The 25,390-nt window shown below is 41.5% G+C and overlaps 1 protein-coding gene across 1 annotated transcript; it reads left to right on the top strand.

Moving 5' to 3' along the window:
- Positions 1–748: 748 nt before the first annotated feature.
- On the top strand, positions 749–16,843 carry SNRNP48 (small nuclear ribonucleoprotein U11/U12 subunit 48). The gene is made up of 9 exons (XM_030881479.2): positions 749–955; positions 3,675–3,788; positions 4,038–4,098; positions 5,460–5,534; positions 10,138–10,326; positions 10,786–10,907; positions 12,752–12,840; positions 13,156–13,320; positions 16,235–16,843. Exons 1-9 carry the CDS (start codon positions 800–802, stop codon positions 16,281–16,283), a joined length of 1,020 nt encoding a protein of 339 aa, XP_030737339.1. The 5' UTR covers positions 749–799; the 3' UTR covers positions 16,284–16,843.
- Positions 16,844–25,390: the final 8,547 nt, after the last annotated feature.

Genomic DNA, 25,390 nt, shown 5'->3' with positions numbered 1-25,390 from the left:
ATAAAGAGGTACACACGTCTTGCAAAAAATGCTTAACACTGAATCTAGTCGTAAGGGGAAGATCTAACAAGTCCAGAAGGAGGAACATTCTACCAGACAACTGGCGGGGAGTCGGGACAAAATTCAGTGACAAGTTACAGAGGAGAGTGGAGGAGACTGTTCTGCAGTAAAAGAGCCGATTATAGCTCATGGGTTGAAAAAAATAATAAAAACGGCTATCAAAGGAATTTCGGGGGCAGCTCGGGAAATTTGAATACGAATTATGTTAGATGATACTATGAAATCATTAATTTTCTAGGTTTGATCATATATGATGCTTATGTCGGGCTATGTCCTTATTCTTGGGAGATGCATACAGACGTCTGTGGGGGTGAAGTATCCGCAACTTTCAAATAATTCGTCAAAAATCAGTGTGCGGGGCTGTGTGTATGGAGACGGTGGGAGAGAGGCCAAATGTTAAGCAGTTAATGAACTGGAGGACGGCTATGCGAATGCTCATTGTACTACTCTTTAAACTTTTCTGTAGATATAAGCGTTTTTTTTTTTTTTTAAATTGGGGCGGGGAACGCCGTTCAGGGAAGGCCAAGTGCAAAGGCATCCACGAGCCTTACGAAGGTAGCGACGTCGGGAAGGGACGGAAGAGACTTCTCAGAACAGCTTCCGCCCTTCCCGGGGCCCTTCCCTGTTGGCGGATCCAGTCACGTGGCCCCGCCCACAGCTCCCAGAGGCCCGCGCGCGCCGCCGGCAGTTGGGCCGCTCCTTCCGGGCTGGCAGGCGGGTAAGTGGTCGTGCCGCGGCCATGGATGGCGATCCTCCACCGGTGGAGGAGCGGCGGCGGCTGCGGGAGGAGCTGAGCGAGTTCGTGGAGAGCTGCTGCCGGACGCTGGAGGAGGTGACGGCGTCGCTGGGCTGGAGCCTGGACCGGCTGGACCCCGGGGAGGAGGAGGCGGCCGAGGTGAGGGGCGCGGGGTCCTCCCGGGGGCCCTCAGCCTGCGGAGCCCCGGGCGGCGGCCGCGGCCCCGCGTCTGCAGGGCTGTGGGCGGCGCGGGATCCGGCCTGCAGCGCCCGACGCCCCCGGGATGCTCGCACCCACCCCCGGGCTGCGCACCCCTGCGGAACCTCGCCCTAAGGAGCCGAGGGATCGCGGCGGGTGCAGAGCGGAGCGGATAGCCGGGCTGGGGTGTGACTAGGAGATAAGCGGGCGGGTTCGGGGTGCTGCTCGCGGAGGCGGCGGCGGCTTGCCCTGTCATCTGTCGCGTGGATTCCGCACTTCCACCAGACTCGGTGTCGGGAGGGCTTGGGAGTGCAGGTCATCTTTCTCAGCCTCCAGACTGTGCACCGATTCCACGATTATTAAAGGATGTCAACCTAGAGTCGGTATTAGCAGCTCTCCTCGACATTAGGAAGAGATGTAGGCAGGAGTATTGGGGTGAACAATCCTGATTTTTTTTTTTCTTTTTAATGGGATGGGAGGAAGGGAAGTGCTCCAGTGTGGCATCATTATTCATGCGGTCGACTATTCTTTCTGGGTTTACCATTTTGAAAAAACACTTTTGGGAATTCCCTGGCGGTCCAGTGGTTAGGATTCCGCGCTTCCGCTGCAGGGGGCCCGGGTTCAATTCAACCCCAGGCCTGGGAACTAAGATCCGGCGTGCTGCCCGGCCAGAGGAGAAAACAGCAGCAACACTTTTATTATTTGTTTAGAGGTATATTTGAAGCTGCGAATTCCGTTGAGTGGGGCCTGCCAAGCCTTTCCACACCACTGTTTACCCAGCGATTTAGTAAATTTAGATTTCTTTTATTAACAGTTAAATAGAGCTTTGTATATGCCACTTACTATAATTACCTCCTTTAATATTCATAGTTACCCTATGAGGTAGGTACCGTTAGCCACTTTTTACAGATGAGGAAACAAACCAGAAGAGGTGATACTTTGTCCCAGGACACATTGCTGAGAGGTGGCAGTTAGGATTTGAACCCCCAGGCATTCTGCTCTGAGAGTCCCTGTGCCTAATTGGTACGCTGCTGCTCTAAAACTCCTCTCGAAATTCCAACATTCGGACAATCGGCTGTGGGTGTGTATCTGACCTTTGCAAAACCAGTGTCTGATATTCAGGAGAGGAACTGGCTTAAACATCCTGGTAAGTGACATTCATACTTCCTAGACCAGGTGCAGTCCAGATAGGCAGTGAATCTTCACTTTTCTGCCGGAGTGTTTTCATACTGAAGTTGAGTGAACAGCGTCACAGTTCCCATCCTCACAGAGCTCAGCGGCTGGTGGTGGTGATGAGGGGGAATACAGAGAGATCAGCCGCTAAATTGTAATGTGATAAAGTCTGTGAAGGCTGGGTTGGAATTGCTGTAGTGCCGGTTATTGTAGGCTGTGAGGGGATGGCCAGGACTTCCTGGGTAAAGTGAATTCTAAGCTGATAAATTAAAGTGAGCTGAATTAGCTAGTGAAGCACAGAGAAAGCATCAACAGCATGTGTAGAAATCCAGAGACAAGGGTGTGGTGAGCAGATCAAGAAACCTCCGGTAGTTAAGGATAGCTAAGAGCACAGGCTATGGGGAAGGAGGGGAATGATGGTCAGTAGGGGCCAGACCTTAAAGATCCTTCTGTCAGCCGTGTTAAAGAATCTGGATTTTTTTTTTTTTTCTTAATGAGAACAGTGGGGGAGGCATGGAAGTTTTTGTTTTTTTCTTTAATTTATTTATTTTTGATTGCGTCGGGTCTCTGTTGCTCCACATGGGCTTTCTCTAGTTGCGGTGTGCAGGGGCTACTCTTCGTTGCTGTGCGCGGGCTTCTCATTGCGGTGGCTTCTCTTGTTGCGGAGCACAGGCTCTAGGCGCGTGGGCTTCAGTAGTTGTGGCTCGTGGGCTCAGTAGTTGGTGCACGGGCTTAGTTGCTCCGCGGCATGTGGGATCTTCCCGGACCAGGGCTCGAACCCGCGTCCCCTGCATTGGCAGGAGGATTCTTAACCACTGCGCCACCAGGGAAGCCCCGAATGGAAGTATTTTAAGCCAAGGCATATCATGATTATACTTGCCTTTTAATAAAATAATAATTGCTTATATTTATTGAATGTTTACGAGGTCCAGTCCAAATTGCTTTATGTATAAACTCATAGCTCTGTGAGAGAGGTCCTGCTGTTACACCCCTTTTATAGATGAGGAAACTGAGGCAAAGTAAGGTTCAGTACCTTGACTAAGTTCATACAGTCAGTAAGTGGCAGGCCTGGGATTCAAGCTAGCTGCAGTGTGGAGAATGGAGAACAGCCAGACCGGAAGTGGAGAGAGCAGTTAGGCAGTGGCCCTTGTAACCCAGGAGGGAGGTGAAGATCTCCTGCATGGGGACATGGCAGTGGGCATGGATTATGTGGAAGGATTTCAGAGTTCGTTAGGAGGAAAAAAGACCAGCTGATTGGTAGGTGAGGTTGTCCAGGCAGTGAGTGTAAACACATCTTCCAAGAGTTGGGCTTTGATGGGTTGAAGAGGGGCAGAGACTGTAAGGGGGAGTGAGAATGAGGGAGGGTTTTTTTTTTTTTCTGTGTACATACACTCACACAGGGGCGTTGGGAGAGGCCTACGGAAGAGGATATAAAAACATTTAATGGTATAATTATTTCCTTAAAAATTATGTACCTTTTTTCTTTACTTCTGTTTGATCTTTATAGGATGAAGTTGCCATATGCCCTTATGATTCCAATCATCGCATGCCTAAGTCGTCTCTAGCAAAGCACATGGTATCTTGTAGATTGAGGAAACTGGGCTATACCAAAGAAGAAGAGGTACCATATATCTATTATGTGTATGTTGTGTAATTCATGCCTTAATAAATTCACAGTATTTGGAAGGTACAGTGTGATGTTTTCTGACAAAATAATAGTCATTTGAGGGATGCAATGGTACTTGCCTCATTTTTCAGATTATTGCAAGAAATGTTTAAATGATATTAATCTATTGTTGGTTTATCTCAAATCTTAAAATAGTCATATGATACTGAAAAACACTAAGATTTTGTTTTTTTTATTGTTTAGGGTAAAATGTATAATTCTGACTTTTTCTATGAGAATGCGAAGATACCTTCAGTTACCTTGAGTAAGTATTAATATAATTTTAAAATATCTTAGTGTAGCTGTACCTGTATAGGTATTGATATTTCTTTTTTTTAATTTATTTATTTTTATTTATTTTTGGCTGCATTGGGTCTTCGTTGCTGTGCGCGGGCCTTCTCTAGTTGTGGCGAGCGGGAGCTGCTCTTCATTGCAGTGCATGGGCTTCTCGTCGCAGTGGCTTATCTAGTTGTGGAGCACGGGCTCTACGCGCGTGGGCTTCAGTAGTTGAGGCTCGTGGGCTCTAGAGCGCTCTGTAGTTGTGGCGCACGGGCTTAGTTGCTCCTTGTCATGGGGATCTTCCCAGTCTAGGGACCGAACCCGTGTGCCCTGCATTGGCATGCGGATTCTTAAACGCTGTGCCACCAGGGAAGTCCTAATGTTTCATTTTTGAATTATCAAAAGAATGGACTTTATATGTATACTTCTGGTTGATAAAGAAGGGTTTTCTTTTTTTTTTTTAAGATTTTTTTTTTTTGATGTGGAACGTTTTTTAAAGTCTTTATTGAATTTGTTACAATATTGCTTCTGTTTTATGTTCTTTTGGTTTTTTGGCTGCGAGGCATGTGGGATCTTAGCTCCCCAACCAGGAATCGAACCCGCACCCCCTGTATTGGAAGGCGAAGTCTTAACCACTGGACTGCCAGGAAAGTCCCAAGAAGGATATTTCCTATAGTGACACTAGTTTGCTCAATCTGAAATTTAGAGACCAGGCTTATAATAGGCAATGAAAATCCTCCAAAGCTTTGTACAATAGGACAGATGCCTTCCTTTTTGATTATAACAAAAATCTGGCCACACACGTAATTTGACGATAGAACTGAGGATGGAAATGTGTTCCAAGTGTTCACAGCATACATAGAGGTTAAAATCTTGGACTTTGGAATCAGAATGCCCTGAGTCAAGTAATTTTGTCACTAATAGTTGTGTGACTTTCAGTACGGTAATTAACCTGTTAGTTGCCTAAATTTCTTTATAAAATGCAGATGATGATAATAGCACCCTTATGAGGATTAAATGATGTAATGATATATGTAATACGGTTAGAATACTGCCTGACACTTAGCTGGGATTCAAGAAATGTTAGATATTATATTGGTTGATAAAATTTGTAGCAGCTACTGCTGCATGCTTGATTATAGTGTTTTCTGAATTGCTTGAAGTCTGGTTACTTACTGGATTCTAGGTAGATCTGAAAGAATTCTGCATTCAGAGTACCTTGGCAGCACTGTGGGTGTTAAGATTCTGGAAGGTTTCTCAATGTGCCCAAGGAGCTTGGATTGGAACCCAGTTAATTTCATTGTGGACACTGACGATTCATATTGTATTTATGGATTTTTTTGACAGATAAGGACTCACAATTCCAGATAATTAAACAAGCTAGAGATGCAGTTGGAAACGATGGTGATTATTATAATCAAAGTAAGTGGCATCAAAGTTTGAACTAATTAATAAAACTGTTTTTCTTCCATAGCACATGTTACTAATTTTCAAGAGAAATCTTACGAGAACAGTTATGAGAAAGGCTAAGTTTTATATTTGACATTAGACTCAGTGCTTGGTGTCAGCTTCATTTGTTAGATATATTCCACTGAGATACACCAATCTCACCAGAACACTGTTTTAGCTAGGGATTCATGCTTTGGAATTACCTAATAGGTGAGATTGCCTCGTAGATAATTTTTTTTTAATTATGATTATTTAGTAAATAAATCCCACTGAGTAGACTGTCTCACCCTGACATTTCCCCTCTCTCTTGAGAATTAACCCAGTGTTAAATGTAGGAATGTCGAAATGCAACGTAAGAGGAAAGGCTCGGGCTAATCTGTCCCCACAGCTACTCCTCGGTGAAGCACAAACAGCGGTTTTATATACAATTTCAGAGGGTTTGTGGATCCCTGCATGCCCAGGCTGGCTTAAGAGTTTCTGCCTGGGACTTAACTTCAGCAGAGACTAGGTTAGAATTTTTAAGTTTGAGCTTCTAGGAAATTGAAAGAAACCTTAATCCTTCAAAATCATAGAAGAAAACAAGTAAATGCAGTTAACAGATTTCTGACTCTGGGTAGACCATCCAGCCAAAGCTGACTGGCTCTGATAAGAATTCTCAGTTGACTTCCTTAAGCCTCCTGAAGGTAGCTTTCTCTGGACATCTTACCTTTTTCTCCCTCACTCTTCTTTTTAGCTGAATGATACTCACTAGCCCATAGTTAGGATTTCTTTTCTCCTGTGTTGATGTTCAGGGTCTTAATCCCATTGTTCTAAGCCAGTATCTGGGCTTCATTTCTCCCTCAGTTGCCCTGTGGCTGCAGAAGGAAGAAGTCTTCTTAGTGTGCATTAGATTGGTTCCTCGGAACAGCCAGAAGCATATTGCTTGTATTTCCTGTTTTGAAGATCTCATTTAGTACTTTCTGTGCTAAATTGCAGGTTTTATTCTTTGAGGGAGACATTTGACTCTCATCTTATTTGAAATTACTGAGCTATAGTCAGTCAAGCCTTTTTTGAACCAATTAAAAAAGTAAAGGATTTTGGTTTTGTTTTTTTTTTTTTTTGGAGGGGTTATTAGTTAAAGGACTTTTTTTGACCTTAGCTAGTTAGATAGATTTACTAAATTTATTTTAGAGTTGAAAGAGAACTTGGAGATAATCTAATCCAGCTTCTGCTTTTTACAGATCAGGAAACAAATCCTGTCTGATAGAGATGATAAAGTTCTGGGGTGCTTGTTCTAAAGGTTCTCAGTGCTTTTATATTTTAGAAGAGAGTTTTTTTATTTTTCAAAGCTCTCTTATTCATTTCATTTCCCTTTGACAACAAACTTGTGATAGGTTGAACAAGTATTTGCTCTTTCATATTAGATGACGAAATAGAGACACACAGAAGTGAATTAACACCCCTTTGCTATAATATAGGAAAGCTGGATTGAGAGCCAAGTTCTGAATTTTGCAGATTTGCACATTGAGTTTAATTCTTTACAAAAGCAAATAATTACTTTGAATGAATAGTTCTTTCAATAGATAGTTAAGAGGAACTTCTATTTGATTTTGAATTTTTGTATTATCTTAAATTAAGACTTCATTGTTAAGAATAACATGTTATATGATCTGTTACCCTCTTTTTAAAACTTTTTTTCATCTGTGTAGAGTTCTGCAATTTCTCAATAGAGATTAATTTTTGTGGCGCACTTATGTCTTACACATCTAAAATTTTTTACCCCAGGACAAAAATCTCTTTAATACTTTCTTATTGATGTTTACTTTGAAGGAAGAATAACTAACATTAATAGTTTTACATTTTCCATTTCATTAATGTTTTGTTTGTTATATACTAAATTGTCAGTTTTTTATGTTTTCATTTCATCAGTCACATCAGGTCTAAACTCAAGGTATAGAGTTCTCAATTCATTAATCTTTGTCAAAGCTTGAACAGCCATTAGATCTACTTATTTCTTTTCGGATATAGTTACTTTGGTGAATTTTATAACCAAGATACTAATTTCAGTCATAAACAGTCATTTTATATAGTTGGTGGTTTATCCTTTTCCTTCAATATTAAAAATTCAAGTTTCTGTACTTCAGTTTCATGGCATCTGTTTGGGTGGTGGCCGTGATTTGAACGTCAGTGTACTATGATAAAGAACCCCAAAGAGACAGGAGATTATGGTTCTAGACCTGATCTGTTCCTACCACTTGTGAGATGTTGGCAAATCGTTTTACTTCCAAGGACCGCATTTCTTCATCTCCAGCGTTAGGAAATTGACTCTGTATGAATTCTTTGCAAAATTCTGAATTTGTACCTTTAACACGAGTTAATGTTTAATATTGTTAAATATATTATTATTTAATATTAATATTTAATATTGTATCTCACACGTTTGAGATGTCCTGTGTTGGCAGAAAGGACTAACACAGAAGAATGAGAGTTCAAGTTATTGAAAAAGTAGATCAGAGTTTCAGTTTGGGATGATGACAAAGTTCTGGAGATGGATAGACATGATGGTTGCACAACAGTATGAATGTACTAAATGCCACTGAACTGTACACCTGAAAATGGTTAAAATGGTAAATTTCATGTGTATATTTGACCACAGTTTTTAAAGACTACTATAAAAAAAGGTAGATAGAGGGTCACAGAATTAGTATGATTACAGCTCATTCAGATATACCTCTAAATTGTATAGAAACTTGCGTTTGAACTTCTACATTTTGTGGAAATGTAAGCTTATTTAAGTGTGTTTATTTTTTTGTGTGTCGGAAATATCTATGTTCTGAATGATTTGAATGCAGCTTGTTTAACTTTTCCTGTACTTTTTCTTTTTCAGTAATTGGGGTGAGTATAAAGAGGAATTAGGAACCTGAATGTACTCCTTATTTAAAGATATGCAGTATCCTTTTTGCAAATGATATCCTTTTAAAAGTATCACTCAAATTTCTAAACTTTATCTTAATCACTGTCACAATATTATAGTCTTGATTTGGAATTTTAGTTGAATTTCAAAGAATTTAACTATCAGTCTTGACCATACAGGAATTTAAGATGAATAAAGAAAACTCCAAAATATTTTAAGGAGGAAATTATACTTCTTTGTTTAAAAAGAGCAGAGAGAGGTTTATGTGGAGCTTGTTTATAATACATCAGTGTTTTCTAATCTTTTGTATTTTTCTCCTAGAATATATAACCTATATTCAGATAAATTCGGTTTATCAAAGCCATCTCATTTTTATATTATAAAATTAAATGTTTTAACATCTGGCTTTCCCTAGCGTCTACCAGAATTAGAGTAAGATTGATTGAAAAGGAGGGAACCCTCCTTCCGCACTAGTTCAGAAGCCTTCTGCTAGTACAGATGCTTATCTGTAGCTGTTACACCACGGACTCAGATTCAGTGTAGCCCTCGTCTTAATTTGTAGACAAATGTAAAGTCATCTCTTTTCTTGTGTGGTAATGCTTAGTTCATAGGGTGCTCTCATTTGAATTTTTGTTTTGCCTCTTTACCTAGGAAGTCAGTGAGATTAAACTTTATCAAATATAAGTATTTGAGAAGAGCTACTGATTTTACATTGTTCTGTGAACCTGAGTTATTACTTTAGGGTAACTAGCAAACATTAAAAGGATTCCTTTAGTAGCTCATGTTCTTTGTTTGCATTTGTGAATAATGAAGTCTAGAAAGAATCATTTTAAATTGCTTTATTTACAGTTACAGTAATTTTTTTGTTTCTTTGAGAAAATTTGAATCTCAAAACAAATTTTCTTCAATGTTTAATACATCATATCAAGGTATTGTATTTACTTTTTTTCATTAATGAGCAGATTTTAGAAAGTTCTATGACTTTGGTGGGGGGGGGGGTATTGTTAACGTTTTTCACTTAATTTGGTGAAGTCAATATGCTGCTGCTTCCGAAAATTAAATCAGGGTTAGTCTCAGTCTGTCTTTCTCTGGTCTCTCTTGGGATTTCTGCTACTTAACTGTTTCTTGGTCCCTAGCTCTAAGTCATTGCACAAATGGGATGCATTTTGACTATGGAACATCTAGCTTGATGTCTCTCATAAAAAATGATATTTTTTACACATTTTTCATATTTCTATAATTTATCTTCAAAGGGACTGTAATGTGTATTACCTATTAAAAACATTTTTTTCCCAGCTTTTATGGGGAAAAGCATATAGACAGAAAGAAAGTTAATATCTACCTTTACAGTATGGGTAGCCTTTTCAAAGTTTTTTTTCTTAGCAAATTGTCTCATAGTTATTACTGCCTGCCTTCATGGGATCTGTCTTAACATTGTTGGAAAGAATAGCAAACGTCCACAACAGCAAACATTCTGTGGATGTAGCATTCAGGATAGAGTCAATGTTGACCGTTATCACACAGATTGATGTTTTGTATGTTTAGGGATTACTATGAAAACAGATTGCTTGTGTTAATTTAATGTTGCATTATTACAGCGCATGTTTAAAGATAAGTATAGTAGATCATAAATCCACAAAGCTTCATGTATTGTTTATCCTTGTGATTTTATTTTTACTCTAGGGATGTATTCTTCATTGCCTGTTGAAGTTCCTCTGAATCACAAACGGTTTGTTTGTGATCTAACCCAAGCCGATCGTCTTGCCCTCTATGATTTTGTAATCGAGGAGACAAAGAAAAAACGGTCAGATTCTCAAATTATTGAAAATGACAGCGATCTCTTTGTAGACTTGGCTGCCAAAGTCAATCAAGGTTTGAGACGAATATCATAGTTTTCTATTTCTTAATTGTCATTCCGTCCTTTGAGTGTTATTAAGATGACTTGTCAGGCCACTTTGAGTTGGAATAGGATGGTTTTGTATCATCTGTCATTCACATATATATTAAGATGTTTACTTAGTACTTGAAATTTTGCTCTCTGATTGTTACATTAAGCATACCTTACTTCTGTAAGAATGTTCCTTGAGCTGGGCTATTACTTTAATCTCTGTACCTAAGCACTGTTATGTTCAATTAATGGTTAGAGAAAAGGAGTGATATAAACCTCAGTCCACTTATATAACAGAGTTTTCAGAATATTTTTGAGTGCTCTATTATTACAGTACATTAAAGCGTGTTGAAATGTCGGATGATTATGGTGTGCCTTCCCACTAATTCATAAGAATTTATAGCTTCTGAGGATGTAATAATTTTATTTTGTTCTTTTATTAGATAATAGTCGAAAAAGTCCAAAATCTTACCTTGAAATCCTGGCAGAAGTGAGAGATTATAAAAGAAGACGCCAGTCCTATAGAGCTAAGAATGTTCACATAACCAAGAAGTCATATACTGAGGTATGTTTGGCATAACTTTATGGAGCTTTGTCGAACACAGAGATTTCCCTTAGATACTTATCCTCTGTCCCGTGGATGTCCACAGTTCCTTAGAGGTTTTCTGAGTGGAAATGGCTCCACGGTGGCCACACCTGCTTTGTATTTGCTCCATCACTCTCAGACCCACCCTTTACCAGACAAAGGCTTTTCAGGGTATAAAGCCCTTCTATAAAGAGGTTGTGCAGGGCTTCCCTGGTGGTGCAGTGGTTGAGAGTCCGCCTGCCGATGCAGGGGACAAGGGTTCGTGTCCCAGTCCGGGAGGATCCCACATGCCACAGAGCGGCTGGGCCCGTGAACCATGGGCGCTGAGCCTGCGCGTCCGGAGCCTGTGCTCCGCAACAGGAGAGGCCACAACAGTAGGAGGCCCGTGTACCAAAAAAAAAAAAAAAAAAAAAAAAGAAAAGGTTATGCAATCTTACAAAAACACTGCTTTTGAGAAAGTGGTATTACATCTCGATGAGGACATAGATTCTGGCTTTAGACAGACCTGGGCTTGAGTTTTGATTCTGCAATTTATCATTGGCTCTTTGACTTGGGCAAATTATTTGAGCTTTTCAAGATTCAGATTTTTTCATTTTATAGTAATACAGACTGCAGGGTTATTGTGAGAAGTAATTGAAATAATGCTTATGGACAAAGAAATTGTTCAGTGAATATCTTTTTTGGCAGAAATTTTAGTGTACGTTTATGTACTTTACTAAACATTTGGGCTTAAGAAATGTCTTGGTATAAATTATTTGTAATTTATATTATAAAATAATTTTATGTATATTATAAAATTTAAGTACATTAACCTCTTGATGTATATCTAGACTTATTTTCAGATGTCATTTAGTGGGTAGAGTTGATGAATTTTGGTACACGAATCACCTTGCCTAAACACTGTAAATAATTTCCTCATTGAATCTCTAATTGTTCCCATGTTATTTCTTCCTTCCTTTTATGATTTCAGAGACCTTCCATAATCTGGCCTCATTTTACCAAGCGTTTTCTTTTGTTTTAGTCAAGCATGTCTGTTAACGTGTATCTGACCACACGTATTTATTCTTACCTCAGTATCCTAATACACGTTGTCTCATCTGTGGTGCCTTTTGTTTTGCTGTTTAGAAACTTGATGCCCACTCACTGTTTCCATGAGGTGTTGATGGCTCTGAGCCATCTGCTGGCTTACTGCACTCATGCTCTGTACCGACAGCTTAGCACTTGGTTTTATGCTGTGCTTTTTACAATTAAAGTACATGTTTTAGACTTACCTTACTCGGGCATCGCCCTAGTGAGTCTTACAGTCCCTCAAATCCTTGGTGGTTCAACACTTGTTTCTTCTCTGGTCTCATAACCTTGAACTCAAGTATCAGTGTCGTTGCTAAGTGCTCTTTACAATTTTATGGTTAACTTTTTTTTTTTAAAATAAATTTATTTATTTATTTACTTAATTTTTGGCTGCGTTGGGTCTTCGTAGCTACGCATGGGCTTTCTCTGGTTGCGGCGAGCAGGGGCTACTCTTTGTTGCGGTGCACAGGGCTTCTCACTGCGGTGGCTTCTCTTGTTGCGGAGCATGGGCTCTAGGTGCATGGGCTTCAGTAATTGTGGCACGTGGGCTCAGTACTTGTGGCTCGCGGGCTCTAGAGCACAGGCTCAGTAGTTGGGGTGCACGGGCTTAGTTGCTCTGCGGCATGTGGGACTTTCCCGGACCAGGGCTCGAACCCGTTTCCCCTGCATTGGCAGGCGGATTCTTAACCACCGCGCCACCAGGGAAGTCCCTGAGTAGCTCTGTTATCTGAATTTCGGTACTTAACTCTCTGTAGGTGATTCGGGATGTGATCAACGTGCACATGGAGGAACTCGGCAGCCAGTGGCAGGAGGAGCAGGAGAATGCAGAGGATGATGCGGAGAAGTACGTCAGTGCGTCAGTTGGTGAAAATAGTTCTGTTTTTATTCTGTCACCTGTAATCGTTCAACTGAACTTTAGCACCTCCGAGACCATTAGTAGCATGCTGTAATTCATCAGAACGCTTACTGTTCTTGATTTTACCACAGTTGTGAAACATGCCATTAAGAGCTACGTTTCTTTGCCCGCCCTCTTATCTGGAGTGCAGGGTTACACGTATTTAGTCTCTGTCTGTCACTGGTCTGATACAGAATATTGAGCTTTAGGCTGGTCTGTACTGGAGACCACAGTTAAAACTGTTTAATGTTCTTTCTGTTTCAGGAATGAAGAAAGGCGGTCGGCTTCAGTAGACTCACGGCAGTCTGGGGGAAGCTATCTGGATGCGGAGTGTTCACGACATAGAAGGGATCGGAGTAGGAGCCCGCATAAACGCAAAAGAAACAAAGAGAAGGACAAACACTGGGACTCAAGAAGAAGGAAAGAGAGGTAAGCCCGGCACTGCGTCATTCGCTGTCGAATTGTTGATGCTTGAGAAGCAAAAGGCCCTTCTCTCACAGGCCATGCTGAGGACATGGCTTGTAAGTAAATTAAGGTGAGGAGAGTAAACAATTGATGAAGATTCTTAACATTCATCCTGTTTCAGTTCAAATATCCACAGCTCTACCTGCCTGATTGGTACGGTTTCCCTTTTTTATTACTTGTTTCCTCACCAGGAGATGGGAAAGTAATGTCTAGGTAGAAAGTTAACCATGTTAAAAAGGTGTTTGCCTAGATCTTTCTCCAGTCCTTTCTGTGTCCCTCCCTCCTTTTCTTGTTTCGCTTTCTCATCCTTTCTTTCTCTTGCTAATTCATCAGATAAAGGATGTTATAAAGTCAGAGAGGAGGTCTAAGCTTTAATGGCAGTCAGTTTTGCCCTTGTTGGTATTCCTGATAAAATTCTGAAAGCTGCGGAGATATAAAGTAATACTGAAATAGTGAATTCAGATAGACCGAGGTCTGTTCCTGTATCCAGCTGCTTACTGGGCATCTACGTGGATCTCAAATTTGTCAGGTCTACGCCTGAACTTGACTTTTTCTTGGTCTGCTCCTCTTCCGCCAGTACTCCTGTCCTGGTTAATGGACGGCCATCATCTGTTCACCTAAGCCAGCAGTCGAGGACTCATGCTAGAAGCTCCCTTTTACTCCTTACCATCTGGTCCTAGTCGTCCGTTTTGTGTGAAGATGCCTCACATGCACCTCCTCTCTCTGTCCTTAAGGCTGTCATCTGGAAAACGATGGCTGTGCTCCTCACTGTTCTCTCTGTAGGCTTGTCCCACGTGGATCCATCCCCGCCCTGCTGCCAGAGTGGACTTGCACCTCTTAAAACTCCTCAGTGGTAGAGTTCACGTTCTTCGGAACAGCTCTCGAGCCCTCCCGGAGCAGGGCGCCTGCCTACCTACCTTGTATTTGCCCCTGCCCCGTGAACTACACAACTTCTGCTCTGGCCAGCCCGCATTCCTCACAACTCCCCACCCGCACTGGGCCTCGTCCGTGCCTTTCCACCTCGTGTTCCACTGCCTGGTGGTTGTTGTTGTTGTTGAATATTTATTTATGTGTTTGTTTGGTAGCACCGAGTCTTAGTTTCGGCATGTGGGCTCCTTAGCTGCAGCTCGCTGCCATTCGAACTCTTAGTGGCGGCATGCACATGGGATCTAGTTCCCTGACCAGGGACCGAACCCGGGCCCCCCTGCATTGGGAGTGCGGAGTCTTACCCACTGCGCCACTGGGGAGTCCTTTAAGCCTTCGGTAAACTCATCCTTTAAGACCCAGCTTAGTCATGTCCATGAAGCCTTTTTCACTCATTCAGACAGAGCTGATCTTTCCCATTTTGTTACCACTCTACCCAGCACCTACTTTTTATTGAACATAAGTTATTTCTCTCTCTACTAGACTGAGCTCGTTGAAAGCAGGTCCATGTCTTATTTAGTATTATTTGCACAGTGCTTGTCTAGCAATTGGCTTTTTTTTTTTTTTTTTTTTTTTGCGTTACGCAGGCCTCTCACTGTTGTGGCCTCTCCCGTTGCGGAGCACAGGCTCTGGACTCACAGGCTCAGTGGCCATGGCTCACGGTCCCAGCCGCTCCGCGGCATGTGGGATCCTCCCGGACCGGGGCACGAACCCGTGTCCCCTGCATTGACATGCGGACTCTCAACCACTGCGCCACCAGGGAAGCCCTAGCAGTAGGCTTTTAAGTGACACCTCTCCAGGGCCAGTGGTGATCAGGATATTAGTAAGACTTACTGGTTTAATAATTTTGCTCATCTTATTATCATTCAGTTCATGGAGTTAAAGCTAGCTATGATTTAGTCCTCTTATAAAAATGAAATATTTACTTAGTAAACCCTTTTGATTCATTTAATGCATGATAATCTGTGATAATTATGCACACGTTAACTTTTTTTTAAAATATATTTATTTTATTTATTTATTTTTGGCTGCATTGCGTCTTTGTTGCTGCGAGCAGGCTTTCTCTAGTTGCGGCGAGCGGGGGCTACTCTTCGTTGCAGCGCGCAGGCTTCTCACTGCGGTGGCCTATTGCAGAACACGGATTCCAGGCGCACGGGCTTTAGTAGTTGTGCGGGCTCAGTAGTTGTGGCTCGCGGGCTCTAGAGCACAGGTTCAGTAGTTGTGGCACACAGGTGTAGCTGCTCCGCGGCATGTGGGATCTTCCCGGACCAGGGCTCGAACCCATGTGCCCTGCATTGGCAGGCGGATTCTTGACCACTGTGCCACCAGGGAAGCCCCTGCACACGTTAACTCTTGATTAGCTATCAGAAATTGTGCTGTCTCACTTCTTCTGGTTGTCAGTGCTTCTTCCACTTAAGTAATTTTTGACATGTCCAGTCAGTCCCTATTGACTTACATATGTTAGATAACCTCAAAATCTAAACATGAGTAATCTTCCTTTAGAGAGGATAAACTGAGTATTAGCAGGAAACACTTCTCACTAGGATAGTCTTTGAGGGCCACCCTTGAGAGGGAATGAATTGTGGGAGCTGAGATGGGGGCCAGGGTGAGTAGATCAGACATCTGAACTCCTCCTATGACTCTAGCATCCTGTTTGCAATGAACTCTCAGGTCATCGACCGGGTACACATAGTCAGAGTTAATTTTAAAGTGTAACTCCAAACGCAGGTAAAGAATCCGTTTTCCTTATCCCCATCTCAATTTTGTCCTGTAGTTTTAATGAAGCATTTTTTATATCTACTCCTAAAAAAAGTCACTGATCAGTTTTAAGGGCATGTTTTAACTTGTTCTGGTTTATATCTGATGTCAGTATATTACTGTGAATTATTATTTTAAAGCTTTGATATTAAAATGCCTGTCATTTATAATTTTTTTTTCACCCCTTTCATTTCAGGGATGGGGAAAGACATCATAGTCATAAAAGAAGAAAGCAAAAAATATAAACGAAGTATTTGTGCGTGTATTAATTATGCTTATGCCATGGTAACCAGTATGCTGATGTTTTTATCATAATTGCTTTGAGTAGGAGAATGTGCTTACATGAACTGTTCAGTGCTCAGATCATTATTTTTCAACCAATACTTACATCTCAAACCATGAGTACATTGATTATGCCCTAGAAATTTGTTTTCCTTATATTTTAATGGATGATTGCCTCCTATTACTGATTTTGTTTCATTCTTTTTTTGATAATTTATGTTTCAGAAAATTCTTTAATTAAAGTGAATATTTAAACTATATAACTAATACATAAATGCATTCTTACTGTAAAAAATTAAACCTTGGGCTTCCCTGGTGGCGCAGTGGTTGAGAAGTCCGCCTGCCGATGCAGGGGACACGGGTTCGTGCCCTGGTCCAGGAAGATCCCACATGCCGCGGAGCGGCTGGGCCCGTGAGCCATGGCCGCTGAGCCTGCGCGTCCGGAGCCTGTGCTCCGCAATGGGAGAGGCCACAACAGTGAGAGGCCCGCGAACTGCAAAAAAAAAAAAAAAGAAAAAGAAAATCCTTACAGATAAGGCTAAAGAATGCTTGGAGCACCACCTGTGATCCCTGTGGCCACCCCAGGGGGTAACCACAGGTGAACTGTAAAAGGGAAAAGCAACCCAAATATTCATCCAAAGGGGAAAGGCCTGGCTAAATAAAATGTGGTGTAGTCACGATAGATTACTGTACTGGACTTAAAGAAACTGTATCATCATGACTAGATCTCAGAGACATGCTAAATGAAAATAAACAAGTTTCAGAAACATATGTACAAGTTATATCTATGTACAAAACAATACTGTACATCTTCTCTGGCTGTATATGTATGTGAATATATTTCTAAAGGTTCAGAAGAACTCATCCCAAACTCCCAACGGTGATTATTTGAGGGAGGAGGTATAAATGGGAGAGAGAAAGGATGGAAACCAGGATTGGGAGGGTGGTCAAAGGGAACTTTAGCTTTATTCATTATGCATTAATTTTTAAAAAATAAGGTAGTATATGTGTTTCACTTGTTAATTAAAAATATACTGTCGTTTTGTTTTTTGTAAATAAAGTTGATTGAGGTACTGTTTACATACAGTAAAATACATTCATTTTAAGTGTACATTTCATTGAGTTTTGACAAACTGATACCCCCCCACACCATGTATCCTTCATCTCAGTCAAGACAGAGAACATTTCCTTCTCCCTCAGAAGTTCCCTTATACCCCTTTTCCCAATCAGTTTCTCTACCACCAGCCCTAAACAACCACAGATCTTCTTTTTGTTACTGTTGATTAGATACATCTTTTCTAGAATTCATGTAAGTGGAGTGCTACAACACAGTACTTGCCTCTTCACAGACTGATCCATGCTGTGTGTGTCAGTAGTCTGTTCCTTCTCGTTGCTAGTAGTATAGTATAGTCTATCGTATGCCAGATTATTCAGTTGAAACTTTGGCATTGAATGTTAAACATCTCATGTCTGAAGAGCAGTATCTGCGAAACCCAGGTGAAGGATTCCAAGGTGGGTTCCAAATAGAAAGGAAACCTTGATTACGTGAGTAAGTAACTGACAACTCCAGAAAGGTTGACTGGTTTTAGATCAGATTGGCTGCTAGGTTCAGGTGTGGAAGAAGCTCTCCAATTTATAAGGTGAGAATCAACGGGTCGCTTGCCAGTATGAAGCCCTATTTAGTGCCGTTGTACTTAATTTCTAAGTATATAAAATTCAGATTGAAAAGTCAAAAACAAGGACTTCGGAGTTACCATAATGTTGAGCTGTGTGACATTGCTGCCTTTGTAGGTCAAATCCATTTGAATGATCAGCAGTTTCATATAGTATAACTTAATTCATAATATTGTTTTTCATTATGATTTCAATGACTTTACTAACTAGAAGATGGACTTGGGCTTTTAGTAGGAGAGAGAGAAGGGGAAAGGAATAGGGTGGTGGGATCGGGGAAAAATAGGATAGTGTTTCTTTAATGTCTTGCTAGATTCACTTGTTTGCAAAAATTTGCCAAATTTTTGTTAAGGTGTCTCCGTTCATGAGGTATGTCGGTCTGTAGTTTACTTGTAATGTCTGTCTGGGTTTTGGTATCAAGATGATGATGGCTGGGAAAGTTTCCTTCCTCTTTTTTTATCTGGAATTGTGAATAATTGATACTGTTCCTTTTTAAAAGGTATTTGGTAGAATTTACCAGTGAAACCGTCTGGGACTGGAGTGTTCTTTGTGGGAAGGTTTTTATCTATGAATTTAATATACTGAATCTATTTCAAGGTATCTGTTTCTTCTTGAGTCAACTTAGATAGAAAAAGAGATTGAATTAAGCCCACATTAAGCAGAAGGAAGAAAACAATAAAGAACATAAATCAGTGAAATAGGAAACTGGAAAGCAATAGAGTGAAAGAAACCAAAAACTAGTTTTTCAGAAAGGTGAATAAACGTGATAAGCCTCTGGGCAGATGACTCTAGCCAGGAAGAAAAAAAGAAATTAGTATCAAGAATGACTGTGGAGGTGTTGCTAAAGATTCTACAGACTTTAAAATGATAGGGAATATCATGCCAGTAAATTCAACAATTTAGATGAAATGGGTAAATTCCTTGAAATACACAAATTACCTAAGTTTACTCAAGAAGAAACATACCTCGGTCAATGTAATTTACCATATTGATGTGCTAAAGAAAAACCCTATGACCCTCCATAGATGCAGAGAAAACACGATAAAGTTCAATACCTGTTTAGGGCTTAAAAAACACAAAACACTCTCGGCAAACTAGAAATGGAAGGGAACTGCCTCACCTTGCAAAGGGACATCTACAAAACATTGTAGATGTTTCAAAGTGAAGGATTGAATAATTTTTCCTATGACTGGGTGCAAGGCAAAGATGTCTGCTCTTGCCACTTCTATTCAACATTGTACTGAGGTCCTAACTGGTACAATAATGCAATAGAAAGAAAGAAAGTGTGTATAGATTGGAAAGAATGAAGTAATAATTGTCTAAATTCACAGATGACATAATCACCTATGTAGAGATTTACCCCAAAAAAACCCTACTAGAACTCATAAATTTAGCAAGGTCAATTCATAAAAATCTATTATAACTTTTATATGCTAGTAATGAAAATTGGAAATAGCATCAATAAGCATAAAATACATAGGAAGAAATTTAATAAAGTATGTGTGAGACCTGCATGCTGAAAACCACAAATCTTCCTGAGAGAAATTAAAGACATAAATGAAGAGGTGCTGAAACTGAGGGTAGTCATCAGTTAGACCCATTAAACTGTAGCTTGCTTAATAAATAATGAACTGTAACTGCCTTCACTGATCAAGCTGGCTTTAACTTTAAGAAAAACTCCCTGCCTTCCAAGCATCAGGTAGCCTGGACAGTAAGATGTCTGCCCGAGTTGGTTTTCAGGAACTTGGTGTCAGCTGCGTCCAATTCAAGTTCGAGCTGGTTAAGATGGGTTGGGACCCTTGAGACCCTCCAGCTTGGGTGAATGTCCAATCGGTGACCTTTTGACGTCAAAGAGCTGAAAACTCCACCCTCGGAGCGTGTAGATGCTGCAGTTTTCTGAGTGTGAGTCCCATGGAGAAGCCTGTAGCTTAGTGGCGCCTGCGCATAACCACGATGACCTCACCTTTTTCTTCTTGCCAGTCACCTTTCCCACGCTCCCCATGCCTCAGCTTTATCCTGTAAGTATCCCAAGCCCTGGCCTTCGGGGAGGTGGATTTGAATTGTTCTCCCGGCCCCTCGTGAATAAACCTCTTCTCCACTGCAGACCTCAGCATCTCAGCGTTTGGCTGGCTGCGTGTCGGGCAAACAAACCTGGTTTGGTAACAGCACCATGCTCACAGATGAGAAGATAACATGTTTAAGGTACCCGTTCTCTCTAGATTGAACAAGTTTCAATGCAATTGCGGTACATTCCCAGCAGGCTTTTTTTTTTTTTCTTTCTTTCTTGAAAGCATAATGCATTTTTAAAACTGATAAAATATACATAACATAAAATACATCATTTTAAACAGTGTTAAGTGCACAGTTCAGTGACAGTAAGTACAGTCACATTGTTGTGCAACCGTCACCTCCGTCCATCACTAGAACTTTTCCAGCTTCCCAAACTGAGACTCTGTCTCCATTAAACACTCCCCATCCCTCCCCATCCCTCCCCACCCCAGCCCCTGGCAACTATCATTCTCCTTTCCCTCGCTATGAATCTGACTATTCCAGGGACCTCACATAAGTGGAACCATGCAATGTTTGTCCTTTTGTGTTTGGCTTATTTGTCGACAAAAAAATCTCATGAGAGTTGTGCGTTAAGTTTTATTCGGGGCAAAATGAAGACTATAGCCTGAGAGCATCTCAGATAGCTCTGAGAAACTGCTCCAAAGAGGTAGGGGGACAGGTCAGCATTATATGTGATTTCAGTGAAGGGGACTCTGTGCAGTCACATATGTTGGCAGATGCTGGCTGCTGGTCACGAGGAGCAGATGTCACCATGAATGACTTCAGTGCTTTTCCAAATATGAGGAAATGCAAGAAGTGGGCTCATAAAATCTTCTGAAAATATCTATCTGAAGGCCTGTTCTGCCAGTTTTTCTCGGAGCACAGAGGGCCTCATTCCTGATCTCCACCCTGAACTCCTTTCAGGGCGTGTTGAAGGTCAGTGGCTGCAGTTGCTTGTGACCTAATCCTCGTAGAGGCAGACGGCAAGTACCAATCTTTAGCTGGCACGCTTCACCTCAAAGTTCACCCAATGTTGTAGTATGCCAGCAGGATTTTTTTTTTTTGATAGAAATTGACTTAAAAATTTATATGGACATGCAGTGGATCTGAAAGAGAACAGTTTAGGGAGGAAAAAGAATAAAGTTGGAACACTTATACTACTTGATTTCAAGATTTATTACAAAGTTACAGTAACTAAAACCGAGTGGTACTGGCACCAGGGTAGCCATGTCGATGAATAGAACAGAAAAAAAAAATCTAGAAACAGATACACAGATATGTGATCAGTTGGTTTTCGACAAGCCACTGAGGTAATTGAACGAGGAAAGGGTAGTTCTACCAGCAAACGGTGCTGGGACAACAGGACATCCTCATGGAGCACAGTGAACCTTGGCTTCTACCTTCAGTGATATACAAACAGTCTGAAGTGAACCGTAAACTTACATGTAAGAACTAAAGTATAAAATTTCTAAGAGAGAACGTAGCAGAAATTCTCTGTGACCTTTGGTTAGGCAAAGATTTCTTAAATAGGACACAGAAAGCATAAACCATAAAAGAGAAAATCCCTCGGTTGGATTTTATCAAATTAAACTTTTGCTCCTCAGAAGACACTGTTAAGAAAATTAACAGCAATTCCAGTTTCCTTCAGGGAAGGAACTTAACACTGAGGCTTTCCTATTAACAAGTCATGGCAGGCTTTCCTGTCTCACTTTTTTCCATCTGGAAGGACTCTGGGTTCTTCTTTGACTCTGTAAGGCAGTTTAAAGCACGTGTGTGGGGTTTTTTTGTTTTTTTTAATTTATTTTTTATTTTTATTTTTGGCTGTGTTGGGTCTTGGTTGCTGCACGTGGGCTTTCTCTCTAGTTGTGGCGAGCGGGGGCTACTCTTCGTTGCGGTGCGCGGGCTTCTCATTGCGGTGGCTTCTCGTTGCAGAGCACGGGCTCTAGGCGCACGGGCTTCAGTAGTTGTGGCGTGCGGGCTTCAGTAGTTGTGGCACACGGGCTCAGTAGCTGTGGCTCGTGGGCTCTAGAGCGCACGTTCAGTAGTTGTGGCACACGGGCTTAGTTGCTCCACGGCATGTGGGTTCTTCCCGGACCAGGGATCGAACCCGTGTTCCCTGCATTGGCAGGCAGATTCTCAACCACTGCACCACCAGGGAAGCCCCGGCCTCTTGACTTTTTCACCAATACATTCGATTCATTTCCTCCTGACTTAAATTTCTTCTTTCCTTTAAAGGAAATCGTGTTCATCCTTTCAGTCCCACCTGGAAATCTTCCCTGGTTACTCCAGCTCTCACTTTTTATGGAAACCTTAAAACACCACCTCTATGTATGCCTCTTCTTATGAGGACACTAATCCTATCAGATCAGAGCCCCACCCTTATGACCTCATTTATCCTTAATTACCTCCTTATAGGCCTTATCTCCAAATACAGTCACACTGGGGGCTAGGGTTTCAACATATGCATTTTGGAGAGGACACAATTCAATCCATAGCACTAGCTGGTGCATAGCAGAACCTGGTCTAGAATCCAAGCTTCCTAACTCTTATTCCCAATCCCTTTTCTGAATACTCATAAATATTGCTTCTCTTGACCCTGCTATTGAAGTGACACACTTACAGATTTGAGGGAGTATTAGAGGCTTCTTTAGTTTTCCACACTGAATCTACTATACTCTAAAGCAGGGGTTGGCAAGCTACGGTCCACAGGTCAAGTCCAGCTGGCCACCTGTTTTTGCTCAGCTGCTAAGAATGGTTTTTACATTTTTAAATGGTTGGGCAAAAAAAAAAAAAAAATCAAAAGAAGAATACTATTTCATGACACATGAAGATCATATCAAATCCAAGTTTCAGCACTTATAAAAAATGTTTCTTAGAGCACAGTCATGCCCATTTGTTTACATATGGTCTGTGACCGGGTTGGAGCTACAAGGGCAGAGCTGAGTAGTTGCGGCTGAGATGCTGTGGTCTCCAAAGCCTAAAATGTGTACTGTCTGCCACTTTATGTAAAATAACTTGCCCACCCCTGATCAGAAAGCCTCGGTTTTGTTCTCTTTTCTAAAAGAATGATAAATCGTGTGTGTATTTTAAGGTGAGTGACAGCATCCTGCAGCTTTTATTTTGACAAATTTTTGGATGTCCTAGTACCATGCAGCATAGTCCTATAACCTGGGGGCTCTTATGGGGCGCTTCTCACATGTCCCACTCAGGTCTGTGCTCAGAAGGGAGCCTGGGCTTGGGATCCAATGCTCTGCTTTTGCCGTCTTGGAATTCTTAATGATTTGTCTTTGAATTTGTGTCTTCGGAGTGCAGTCAGATGGGCTAATGGAGCACGTGACGGGGTGAAGCGTCTCCCCCTCCCCCTCCCACCTCCCAGGGATGGTCGTTAGTCCCCACTCCTCGTCCCTGCTCGGCGGGGGGAGCTTGGGCACATTTACCCCCGGGGACGGGGTGTCCGGTGGGTGTCCGACACTCCATCTGTGACCGTCCTCATGCCTGTCGGAGCGTGACATTAAAAACAAATAAAACCCACCATGACAGGTCAGGAGAGATCATGGAAGAAAGGAAAAGCCTTTTTTGTTTTCCTGCGTTTTGAATAAGGGGCCCTACATTTTTATTTTGTTCAGGGCCCTGTGAATTATGTAGCTGCTCTGCTCTTCTGACCCGTAGCCTGGTGGTATTGAATAACTATACGGATCTATTTGTCTGCATTAGAGAGTGTTGTTAGTACATAAAAAGGGAGAGAGGTGGCACTTGTCTTTGCTCTTTTATTTTCACTCCCAGTATCAGCATTTGAAGATAATCACTCTTTTGATGTACTAACATTCTTTAATATCTATTTGGCAAGGAAACAAGGCATTCGTTCCGGAATTAAAGGCTAACATGGTCAAAAGTTATGAATTTTCCGTTTGGTGCAGAGTTTAGCCATATTACAGATACTTAGTGAATGTTTCTTTTTATGGTCTTTCCATCTAAGGATGGCCAAGTGTTAGATGAATGTACTATTCTGAGGAAAAAATGCATAAAGTTTTTAAAAAGTCAGTTTTGCTGAGACAAACTATGCATCCCTTGAAGGGCAATTGTTTTTTAATAACAATTTTGATATATTACAGATCAAATGGAGTGCCCCAAACAGGAGCACAGCACATTTATACGTGTAGATACTAGGCCCCCCCAGTCTCTTTGTCACGGAGCCCCCAGGTGATTCTGATGAAGCCGGCCTGGTCCTAGTTCATAGCCGTGGAGAACTCCCGCCCGATCCATTGGCTTGACGCAGTCAGGGTCGAATACATTTCATCCTCCTTCAAGGGTCTTAAGAAATTCTGATCTTTGAGGCAATTGTTTGATCAGTGGTTTGGGGAACATGAGGCTGGAATTGTCTAGAAGAAATTTTATTTCATTTATTTCTTAGAGGGGAAGGGATATATAATGAGCAGAAAGGATTTCTTTTGGTAAAAGACCTACGTGAATAAAATGGTAGGTTTCTGCTTTTAAAAACATGTTTAGATGAGTTCATTTCTGAATAATTTTGATATTGAGTTTTACTCTTACGTTAGAAGTTCATATCTTCCTTTATTCATTGGTCTTGCAGGGAAGAAGGCAATGATATATGAGGATTCTTGGTTATTCTTGATTATTAGGCAGTTGGGCAATCATTCTTGATTATTAGGCAATTCAAGACCTTATTAGTCAATTTACAGTTGATATACATTTCCTGCCTCTCCCCCCAGAGCCCGTTTCACTCTCCTAAACATCTCCTCCATAAGCAGGAGCAAGGGATTAGCAATGAAATACAAGCACATGCAGTGTTGCTGTGATCTGCTCAATGTATAATTTGGGGATGCACTGAATGTACTCAGTGTCCTTGTGGTTGTTAATGCTCTCTGACTTTAAAATGAAATGCAGACAAAACCCCAAATCAGATAGCAGTCAGTCACTCTAATGAGAGTTTGCATAAATATATTCCCTCTGCTGGGTTTTGAAATTTTGAAACGTATCTCTCATAGAATGAAAGGATTTGTTTACCTTAAAGGAACTGAAAGTCTCAGAATGCAGATGATGGGGAAGGTTTTATTTTTTATTTTTTTTTGAGGGGGATTTTCTGATATCCCAGTAATCATGCTACCCTTGTTTAGTCTGGCTCTGAGCCTGCTTTGTCATTCTAGGGCTGGAACAGGGACTGAGGTTTCTTCTCTCAGTCATCTCTCTGCCTCCATGAAAAGACGGGGATGGAAGTTGGGGGCTGGAACATCAGGAAGTAAAGAGCTCTTCTCAGAGCCAGCTGGGACCTGGTACTTGCCCTACCTGAGCACGGAGGTCCCCTCCCTCCACCATGATTCCGCAGCTTTAG

The sequence above is a fragment of the Globicephala melas genome, chromosome 11 (genome assembly GCF_963455315.2).
Source record: "Globicephala melas chromosome 11, mGloMel1.2, whole genome shotgun sequence".
Classification (NCBI taxonomy): Eukaryota; Metazoa; Chordata; class Mammalia; order Artiodactyla; family Delphinidae; genus Globicephala; species Globicephala melas.
The sequence above is the reverse complement of the archived record's forward strand: the minus strand, read 5'-3'. Positions and strand labels throughout refer to the sequence as shown.